General features: G+C 37.9%; 1 protein-coding gene across 1 annotated transcript; it reads left to right on the forward strand.

The window, feature by feature from the left end:
• Positions 1-5,717: 5,717 nt before the first annotated feature.
• Positions 5,718-11,331, forward strand: LOC136690676 (ciliary microtubule inner protein 1-like). The gene is made up of 4 exons (XM_066662617.1): positions 5,718-6,026; positions 8,924-9,005; positions 10,200-10,301; positions 11,124-11,331. The coding sequence occupies exons 1-4, from the start codon at positions 5,968-5,970 to the stop codon at positions 11,277-11,279; spliced, it is 399 nt and encodes a 132-aa protein (XP_066518714.1). The 5' UTR covers positions 5,718-5,967; the 3' UTR covers positions 11,280-11,331.
• Positions 11,332-11,795: the final 464 nt, after the last annotated feature.

Consider the following 11,795-nt stretch of genomic DNA (forward strand, 5'->3'; position numbering starts at 1 on the left):
CCTGCCATATCCATTCCATCACATATTGTGTTCAATAATGATAAGAGGAATAAATGTGCTCTGGGAATTATTGTAAGATTTAAGCAAAGAACAAACAACCAAAAAAAATGTGCTCTTTATAAAAATTTGCAAAGAAATGATTTCCAATGTCCCGCCTTGCGCCCAATGATTCCAGGTAGGCTCTGGACCCACCGCGACCCTGAACTGGATAAGCGGTTACAGATATTGAATGAATGAATGAATGAATGAATGAATGAATGAATGAATGATTTCCAATATTTATTAAAGATGACGTTCAGTAGGAAGGGTAAGGGGAGGTCAGGACAAGTAGCAAGATTTTCCGAAAGCACCCTCTGTAATGACAGATGGATCTTTTCTTGAAGAGAGGGGATTCTTATGGTGCTTTTCCACTGCATGGAGCCTACTCAGCTCAGCTTGGCTTTTTTGCTTATCCACTAGGCAAATCTGGTACCTGGTCCCTGAAAGCCAGTACTTTTTCAGCACCTGCTCACACCTGTTTTGAAGTGAGTTGAGTAGGTACTAAAACTGATGTGTAAACTTTTCAGAGCCCGGATTGGCCAGAGAGATATGCCAATCATCACAAAATGCAGACCTCCAGCACAATCTGTAAAAGTTACAACAGCACTCACGTTTGTTTTTATCTGACTCACAACAACAGCTCGTAAAATTATGCCATGGTCTTTTGAAGTGGTTCAAACACTCCTTGGATTGGTGGCTGATGAAAAACTCCAACAAGAGCCAGAGATGCAAGAATGAAAGAAAAAAGCAAGCAAATACACAGCAAGTAAACAGTGCCTAACTTTACAGTGGCAGTTGTGTTTTTTAAGCACTGTGTTCCCGTTAGAGACTGGGGAGCTATGGTAGTGGAAAAGCTACAAGGAAAAAAGTGCGTAGAGTCATGTTGAGGCAAGTTGAGTGGAGCCAAGCCGATACCATGCAGTAGAAACGCATCTTGAGCTGTTTATAATATCCAGTTGGACTGTCTCATAGAGACATTGCCTTGATTATATTTGTGTGCTGGTCTAATCCATGTTTCTGTGATTCATATTGCATAAAACTCATGATCCATCATAATTTAATTTACAAGAATAGTGTTAGACATAAACAATTTTATGCATACCTTTTAGATCAATAGTGCAGGCACTGTGAACTTGTAAATCTGCTTTGATACTAATCCAGTGCATAATTCAAATTTCCTGTGGCTTTTGAGAATTTTGCTTAATTCAGGGAACACTTATTCAATAGTCAATTTGATCTGCCGTCTTCGTTTGTGCTTCAGCCAAAGTCATGCATGAGATTAAAGATGAAGAATGCATTGTCTATGGCGGTGCTTCCTTGGGTGTGGATATAATAAATATTACTGATGACATGTTTATGCACATTTTCTGTCGCACCTTAAAATGACACTGAATGCTGACATATGTGAAGTATCAAAGCATTTAGTCCTCTTTCTAGGTCACATAATATCTGCTGAAGGCATCATGTCTGATCGAAGGAAACAGAGACCATACTAAGAAATAGCCCCCCCCCCTCCCCAAATATTAACGAGATGGGGAATTTTCTTAGCATGGTCAACTAGCTGGGGAGGTAGATATGGGGGAGGTAACAGAGTATTTAGGAATGGTGGACCTGTACACCATTCCACAACAGCCATACATGGCGGTTGTGTTAAAGACTCACTCTTTACAAACCAGATATGCTGCCTGATCTTAGTTCTGGTTTCAGCTGCTATCTATCATATTCTTGTAAGCAGGATATTCCCACCACATTTATACCACCACTATTGAAATAGACCAACTTGATTAAAAAAGTAGACCAATTGTCAAAATTTACAAACTGGTTTGCACAACTGGGCTGGCTCTGCTGCTATAAGTGGGGGACTGTTGACTGCCTGTGAGGCACCAAGAGGTTCTGTGGAGATTCTGAAACTTTCCACATATGCAACCCTAGTTATGTTTTCTTTTCCAACAATCTAGAAACTGATTTCTTCAATATAAATATATCACTATCATTTCTGATAGTAAAGGAAGAGTAACTAAATATTTCACATTCACAGAGAAGAGGCTTGTGTTCTGCCATAATTATACTCTCGTTATTTCAGCTGTTCTGAGTACAGTCCAAATGTGTCTTGAGATACATTGTGGCTGAAATTTGATTCATGATGTGTGACCGCAACTGGAAAATATGTCAAAATTGACTACATGCTACTGAAGTTTGAGTGTTGAAACAGCAACATACCCACCAAGTGAGATAAATAAATAGGAGCTGACATCTTGTTTCAATACCCATCTTGACAGTTCACCATTAATTTATATCTAATCATAAAAGACCAGGCTCATATCTGGTCTGAAGAGGTAAACATAAAAACTCCAACGTAATATTTCACCAACCAAAAATATCTGAATATAACATCTGGTTTAAAATTAACAGAAGTTTATTTTCATACTACTTTATAAGCAAGGCACCATTTTGAGCATTAGAATTAGTCCTCTTCCTGTTAGTCCTCTGTTATGTCTGTGCAGCCGATTTCAGTCCTCATTGTTTTGGGAAACCTCAACTTACTTGCAGCTGACCCTGATGTGCTTTTCTCAGGTATATGGGCTCTTGTCTTACCTTGCTAAGCTACCTGAGATGCTTTGCGGTGTCGATGAATGTTTTGGGCACAAAATGCAGGTGCTTCAGTGTGACTGGGGGCAGTCACCCATTTGCATATAGCTCAGGTTTCTGAGGCTCCTGAAGATTAACAATGGTTTTCTACCTTTGGAAAGACCAGGCCCCAGGACGAGACCAAGGTTGATATAAGTTTAATTAACAGAAATAATGTGAATGTTAGGGCGGCACGGTGGCGCAGCAGGTAGTGTCACACAGCTCCAGGGACCTAGAGGTTGTGGGTTCGATTCCCGCTCCGCGTGACTGTCTGTGAGGAGTTAGTGTGTTCTCCCCGTGTACGCGTGGGTTTCCTCCGGGTGCTCCGGTTTCCTCCCGCAGTCCAAAAACACACGTTGCCGGTGGATTGGCGACTCAAAAGTGTCCGTAGGTGTGAGTGAATGTGTGTCTGTGTTGCCCTGTGAAGGACTGGCGCCTCCTCCAGGGTGTATTCCCGCCAGGTAGGCTCTGGACCCACCGCGACCCTGAATTGGATAAGTGGTTACAGATAATGACTGACTGAATGTTCCATAATTTCTCTACTTTTTGCATGATTTATTTTCACCAAGCAAATGACATTCCCTTGATGTTAAACATTCATTCATTCATTATTCATAACTGCTTTTCCAGTGCAGGGTTGCAGTGAGTCTGGAGCCTAACTGAAATCACTGGGAACAAGGCACACCTTGGAGGGGGTTCAAGCCCATTGCAAGGCAACACACACTCACACATTGACTCACATACTCACACCTACAAACACTTTTTAGTAACCTATCCTCCTACCAACATATTTTTTTGGACTGTGTGTGGAAACAGGAGCACCCGGAAGAAAACCCACACAGATACAGGGAGAACACAACAAACTCTTCACGGAGAGTCACCCAGAGCAGGGCTCGAACACAACCCCAGCAGCTGTGTGTCAGTGATGCTACCTGTTGTGCCACCGAGTTGTTAATCACTTTATTGTAAAGTGAACAGGTATCTATCCAAATTTTTCTATCGGGTGGAAATGTTTTACTTATAACATATTTTAACATTTTTCACAAGAGGTTCAGCACAATCTGCTGATTTCTTGGCTCAGACACCACCTGATTCACGCATTTGTGAATATCTGTGCTAACTGGTGTGTGCCTCCATAGTAGAACATTGCTCTTCTTTATATATATATATATAAAAATATATATATATATAAAGAATACAGAATTATAGTATATATATATATATATATATATATATATATATATATATATATATATATATATATATACTATAATTCTGTTGCTTATATTTGAAGCTTCATAATTTTTTATAAATTATTTTTATGTTTATTGTTAAAAAATATTACCATTACCTAATAATTTAATAAACTAATATATATATATACTAATAAACTATAAACTATATATATATATATATACTAATAATAATAATAGTAGAATAATAGTTATATACTGCTCTTAATTTAAACAAAAAAACAAAGATGATTTAAGTCTAGTATCTAAATGCAATATACAGTAAAAATATTGCTATATATAAAACCCAGTGAGAGTGGCTGGTGGCCAGGTAGCCCACATAATCTGGCCAGGGTCAGCCACAAAAGGCAACTTGTGAAGATCATGTGCTCTCACCATCTGCAAGATCCTGATTAACAGTGCAATGCAATGCCTAATAGGTTAAGCGTGCGGGTGGGGTGGGGCTGGCAGCATGGCCCTTGGCACTGAAAACTTTCTCTTGGCACATGGAATGTAACCTCATAGTGGGGGAGACGTGGAGCTGGTGTAAAAGCTTCAGAGGTACCAGCTGGATAGGTGTAGGCCCACCTCTATGTGGAGTGGGTTCTGGAACCCCTCAGTAGAGAGGTCTGGAATGCTGGAGATTTTAAACACTGTGCCCACTCACTGTCCCTTCTATTAGACTCCCATATATTGCTGGTCCACCTTGTAGATGTAAAGTCAAGGAGAGCAGCTCATCTGTCACTGCACAGTTTGTGTTGGTTGTCTACTAGCCCCTTATCAGTGAACAAAGGATGCCACCCACAGGACACTGTGGCTGGATATTTGTGTTGGCTGGATATTTTTGTTTGGTGCACTTTTCTCAATCTAGCAGTGACACTTATGGGTTTAAACTCCAACAGCATGTCTATCCATCTGTCTGATCCACTGGTATCAGCACAACACACCACCACCTCTATGCTACAGTGTGACTGTAGCATAGAGAATGATCAGCCGTCCAAATTACAACTGCCCTGTGGTAAATTTTATAGAAAACTGCAGGGGAGGTAATCAGGTTTTTTTACTATTTGATTTTACCTTCATAAACATTGCTGTGTTACTATGTACATCTAATTCTAATGCACTTTTTTAATGCTAAATTGTGTGTTTATTGCTAAATAAACAGCATAGAAAGACATTATAAACATTTGAGTGTATAATTGTTTAAAAACTTTACTCATCAGTGGGTTCAAAATTGCATTTCACTGTGATGGTACTATATATCTCATGCTGGTACATATTGTGCCATTGTTTGATGGTACAGTTTATCCCCTTGGGGTAAGTAAAAAAAAAAAAAAAAAAAAATATATATATATATATATATATATATATATATATATATATATATATATATATATATATATATATATATACTGCATATATATATATTGTATTTTTGTTATTTACATTTTTCACATGTGTAATTTAATATTTATATTTTAATTATATTTTATAGGAATATTTTTTTAATTATATTTGAATCATATTTACATGTTTAAAAATATTTAAATTATACTTATAATTTATAAATATATAATTTAAATGCATTTTTATTATATTACTTTTCCATATAGGTGGTCTGTACTGCTGCCAGTGTTGTATCAGATGAATACAGTTACTAACAGCACAATACCATATCAAATATTGAAATAAATAAAAAGATCGGATGAGTGTTGTCAATGGTGATAGAACACCGTCGTCAGTGCGATGGTGTGGGTCCTGGGTTGTGTGGCTAATACTACTCAATCGCTAATACTACTCAATGTACTGCTTTAATGACTGAGTACTACCTACTGTGTCAAATCTAGTATTGAGTAAATTTGCCATTTCGGACGCAGTTTTCAGAGAATACTCCCAAATGGCTGAACTTCAATTTAGTGCACTATATAGTGAATAGGGTACTGTTTGGGACACAGCCTTAATCACAATAATGTGGCGGTTTCTCGTCGCTGTGGTGATGGTAAACAGATCTCTCGGAGTAGTTTACACAATGTGCAGTTTTGAAGTGTGAATCCCTCAGTGGGAAACTATGGCAGCTCCGAATGTACCAAGCAAGACCTATAATTATGTGGACAGGGATGAAATATGGTAAGAGCTGTGTTGTATTTTACAGTGGGGTTTTTTAATAGAAAACACAATTAGATATTTAATGAAAAACATTCTGTATATATCGCTGATATGTTAATATTATATTATCTGGTAACGTTAGGTTAAAAAAAGTTTACGTTTTAAAGACGTGGTTATAACCCCAAACATATAAACCAGAACACGACATTTTTCACACCGCTGTTTTGGTTTGCAACACTGGGCCATGCATCTGAATATGGAAGCCTATCAGCCTAAAATTGAAAACTGAAATGCTATACGCTTAAAGGGATTTTTCAGGCATATGTGCACTTTTGGTCTCAAAATGATTACATACATTTTTACAAACTCTATCGTGGTGCTCATGTGTTCATTACTCAATACAGAAATATCCGCACACACGTGCAGAATTGTGACACAAATTACGCCATAACGGTGACATCGACATCACACTAAACATTAGGGTGAGAGCGTGGAACTGATTTCAAAAGAAAAGCCGCACGTCATGAGGATATCGAGACATTGTGGCATTTCATAATAAATGCTCTTAACATATTAAATTAATTCATTCATTCATCGTCTATAATCGCCTATCCAGTTCAGGGTCGCGGTGGGTCCGGAGCCTACCCGGAATCACTGGGTGCAAGGCACGAACACACCCTGGAGGGGGTGCCAGTCCTTCACAGGGCGACATACACACGCACATATTTAACATCAATAGACACTTTATGACACGCCAGTCCACCTACCAACGTGTGTTTTTGGACCGTGGGAGGAAACCAGAGCACACGGAGGAAACACTGGGAGAATGCACCAAGCTCCTCACCAACAGTCACCTGGACAGTCCCTGGAGCTGTGTGACTGCAGCACTACCTGCTACGCCACTGTGGCACCCATTAAATGGATTTCTTTTGATTTTTATATTAAATTTATTAAAAAGGAATGCTTCACCGATTTCATATACAAATGATAGTACAGCATCTGAATGTGTCAATCATTTAATACCAAGGCATTCTTTATGTCATTTTAAAATAAAGGCCCTTGAAGTTATCACCTTTCTAACACTTTAAATTCAAATATAGTTAATTATTAAAAGGACAATTTTAAAGAACTATGAAAAACAGCACCACCTATACAGAGAAAAAAAACTTTAAATATTGTATTTTTTTAAGGTTTAGTGATCTGTTCATTTTTATTAACTTTTTTAAAAATAAAAATATTGAATGTGCCAGGCCACGTTTAACTTTTTTTTCTGCAAGTTCAATTAATTGAAATGAGCAGAAGTTTGTTCCCTATATAGAGGCTATTAATTTATCGTCACTTAGAAAACCATTAAGGCAACTTATTAAGAGGTGTCCAAACTTTGCATAAGACTGACAAAAAATATTTAGGGGCAATCTGGATTATGTATGGTGATATGTTATGGAGTCTAGTTCAGAAAGTCATCATGTCTTGGTTGAAATGTCAGCTTTCAAGTACCTGATATGCAGTGTTGTAAATTGTGTTAATGCAATGTACCACCTACCTTGCCAGTAGATACTAGCACCTATAAATGACTTCTCGTTCTCTGCTTTTAGTGCTGACACAGACATTTATCGTGATACTAGCATGGGAACAACTTGTAGTTCAGTGGCACCTATGTTTAGCTAGCATAGGGATGTTTGGCACCAACTTTAGCTAGGTGTCTATATAAACATTCAAGTTCTTGTTAAACGTAGGCTATTGGCACAATGGAATATATGCCAGTGTCACAAAAACAAATGTCAATGACATCAGCATATGCCACTTTCACCAAAACGATACATTTCAATGCTATTGGCATATGTCACTTTCACCCATACATAATATGCGTTTGTCAATGGCATATACCACTTTCACCCGTACTTGAGGTGTCAATGCCACTGGCATGCCACTGTCATCCAGGTGCTAGGCAGGAACACACCCTGGACAGAACACCAGTCCATCACATGGCACTCACTCACACTCACAACACCAGACACTTTTGCGTAGCTAATCCACCTACCAACATTTATTTTTGGACTGTGGGAAACCAGAGCACCTGGAGGAAACCCACATCGATATGGGGAGAACACCAAACAGACAGTGACCTTTGGGATTGAAAGCATAACCCCAGGACCCGGAAGCTGTATGGCAGCAACACTAGCTGCAGCGCCCCCATGCGGCCCTGTAATGAATTTGCCTTTTTCTAAAAGTGTGTAGGAAATTAGTTATATCCTCAGCTTGCATTTTCCCATATTGAATTTTTATTCTCATTTTGTGAATTACATGCTACCATATATAAGCATATAAACACGTGAGATGTAATCTTTGGTAGTGACTAGGTTGCCTTGCTTGCTGTAAATAAATCCAAACTACTTGAACATACTGTCTTAATGTTTAGAGCTCATTGATTTCTATATATATTATATTCAGACTCTAGTCTGTTGTAAAAGCATACCACAGCTTACAGTGTTTCCTTGGGTCTTCTGCCCCCTTGTTCCCTGAATTCATATTGCTATGAGCAGGATGTTGCAACAGGTAGGTAATTTCTTTTGAAAAGGAAAAAAAAGCTTATTTCTGCGCAGTTTCAGAAAGTTTAAACCTGATAAAATATCAGTCAATTTTGGGTTAAAATCATAACGATGCCTCTATTGAGTAGATAAAGTACAAAAGTTTGGGATAATTCCCAGAAAGACTGCAAATTTACAATATGCCATCAGGTTTTCTTTTGTTTTTAGTATAATCATGATTTGTCTTCTTTTCACATTACATTTTTTGTGTATTTGTATGATGTTTGTGTCTGTGTCTTTTTTTTTTGCATCATTATGCATACATTGTTAAAAAATCAATATACAATATTAGCCTGAACATGTGTAAGTGTATGCCTATGTCTGTCTCAGGAAAGTTCATGTTAACGTAGAACTGGAATCTGCCAAAGTCTGGTACAGCAAGTGGGGTTTCCTTACAGACTCCTACAAAGAGGTGAGATAAAGTGTTATGAAAGTGCTAAAACAATCACAATTTAAAACCGAACTGATTGCCTCTAATTTCCATTATTCCCACCCTGTCTTGCCTCATCTTTTCATAGCCACTCTGTTCAAAATGAACAAGAGAGAATGCAGTGTATGGGCATGGTGTAAGGACGCTCTGGGTTTTGCAAGGAGTCATAATGATTAAGATTTAACATTAAAGAGGATGTCTATGATTGTGGGGAACTGCAGTTCTCTCTGGTTTGTTTATGTTCAGAAGCTCAGTGTTTTTAAGGTGGAATGATATGTTTGAGGAAAAACTCTTGCTTGTATATGGCTGAAGTTTCACTTGTCTGTAATTTTTTATTTCCTCTTTGAATTACAACAGAAATTCATTTGTAACTTGAGTTGTTTTGTTTTGTAGCACTTTCGCTGTGTTCACTTTCATGCAGTTTGGAGATATATCCCCCTTAAGTAATCAAAACAGCAAAAAATAAGTCAGTATTGCCCACCTATGGAGCAAGAGCAAAGCAATATCCTCATCTTGGTTTGTAGTTTTCTATTGTCTAAAAAGCTCCAGATGCCTTTTCACTATTGTGAGCAGAGAGAGAGAGAGAGAATGAGAGAGAGAATGCATACCGGACTGAAACATTTTGTTTTTGTAGCCATTTACCCACACCCAGGCTTCATAAAAACATTAAACCAGTTTCAAGCATGCAAAGATACCTAAGAGCTTGCAAATGTTGAGGAGATATCTTCTGAATTAAAAAAAAACTGTTTCGATTACAATCGTAAACATCGCTTTCAAGGATATGATATGGCTAGGCTAATGCAATGCTACATGCCGCGTTATTCACAGGTAGGTACAATGCCTTCTTGTCTTGACTGTGTTAATTTTGATACACCTTGTAATTTGTTTTTTCATTATTTTGTAAAACCTGGGGCAGCAGAATGTTTTCCTCGGAGCATGTATGGTAATGACAGTGCTGTATCGATTGGAGAATGTCATAAAATATTTTAAACCATTCTAGGGTTTCTCCTTAAATCAATGCTACCTTATCCAGATTTCCTTTCCTCCTTATTCCTAGACACGATGTCTTTAGCTCCTATACCAACCATAAGCTCCCAGTTAATATTTCTTTTTAAATTTACTAGGGCAGCAAATGTAGGGTTTTTTCTAATATATTGTGTCTTTGATCTTGTGTAGACTATGATGGAGAGTAAGAGATTAAAGGACTCAATGATGAAACTGGAGCTTCCTCAGCATCTGAAAACACGCCCACCAACTCCACCAGAGAAATACATACAGGTTATCTCACGCTGTGTTGCACAGGCTTAAGATTAATTAACAGAGGCCTTTTAAGGTGGCGCAGCAGTAGTGTTGCAATCACACAGCTCCAGGGACCTGGAGGTTGTGGGTTCGATTCCCGCTCCAGGTGACTGTCTGTGAGCAGTTGGTGTGTTCTCCCCGTGTAAAGGACTGGCGCCCCCTCCAGGCTCTAGACCCACCGGGACCCTGAACTGGATAAACGCTTACAGATAATGAACGGGCATATCTTTACAGTTAACTGATAAAAGTGCATGTGTGTAACAGTTGAGGGTAGCAGCTGTAACAAAATTATTTGCAGTTATTTTTGCATTTTGCATTTCAAAATATCTACATTTTTATAATAACTATTATAATGATCCATCAACAACAAAAAGAAACATTAACACCAGTTGTGCTGGTAAAACATTTAATACACCGCAATAACATTATTTAAAAATATTATTTTGGGACAATATTTACACAAATCACATCATTCCACCATCTTTAAGGGATAAAGTTGTGATTTGTGTGAATATTTGATTCCAGGCACTGAGGCTGATTCACAAATTGTGCTTATATCTCTGCTTTGATCTTTTCAGTTCAACATTTGATTTGAATTTTTATGCAAATTTGATGAATAAGTGTCAGTATCCCAAATCAAAGAACAGAAGTGTTACCTACACATTAAATTTGCCAGTGTTAAATCAAAACTTTTACTGTTAAATTAAGTTTTTAGGAAATATAATTTGAACATTCTCTGTGTTAATTTAACAATAATAGTGTTAAACACTGGTGAATTTGCTGTTTATGTTTTGCTTGAAGGTGGATCACTCTCCCCCTGTCCCACAGACAACTCAGGCTCTGATTGGTTGGCGTTCTACAGTGCCAGAGTTACAACTGGAGCGCTTTGGTAAAGTAAACTGTGGAAAGAAGAGCTTTTTAAAAGAGTTGGGTTGGACTTTTGAGGCATGCAGCTGATTCTCGAGAAGCACCAAACTTCTTCACCCTTATTAACAACTTATCCACTGACAGCTACTATTAAAAAATATTTCACATATTCTTAATTGTCTCATGCTTATTTTTAAATTATATACCATGACTAAAACAACAGGTAGTGGCGCTGTCACACAGCTGCGATTGTGGGTCTGAGCCTACATATGTGTTTACAAACAAAATTCCATCAGCACTGTAACACTGTTATGTATCGATTTGTACCAGCACTACACACACTAACACACCACAACCATGTCAGCGTGACTGCAGTGTTGATTCACCACCCAAATCATACCTGCTCTGTGGAGTGGTCCTGACAATTGAAGAACAGGATGAAAGGGTGCTAACAAAGTATGCAGAGCAACAGACGGACAACAGTCTTTAATTGTAGAACTACAAAGTAATTGGTGTGGTATGCATATACAAATATATATATATATTTATACTTCCAAATAAGGTTTAATGTGGTGCAAAATTTTAATAAAAACAGAATGCAATGAT

This window comes from Hoplias malabaricus, chromosome 3 (genome assembly GCF_029633855.1).
Source record: "Hoplias malabaricus isolate fHopMal1 chromosome 3, fHopMal1.hap1, whole genome shotgun sequence".
In the NCBI taxonomy this organism is placed as follows: domain Eukaryota; kingdom Metazoa; phylum Chordata; class Actinopteri; order Characiformes; family Erythrinidae; genus Hoplias; species Hoplias malabaricus.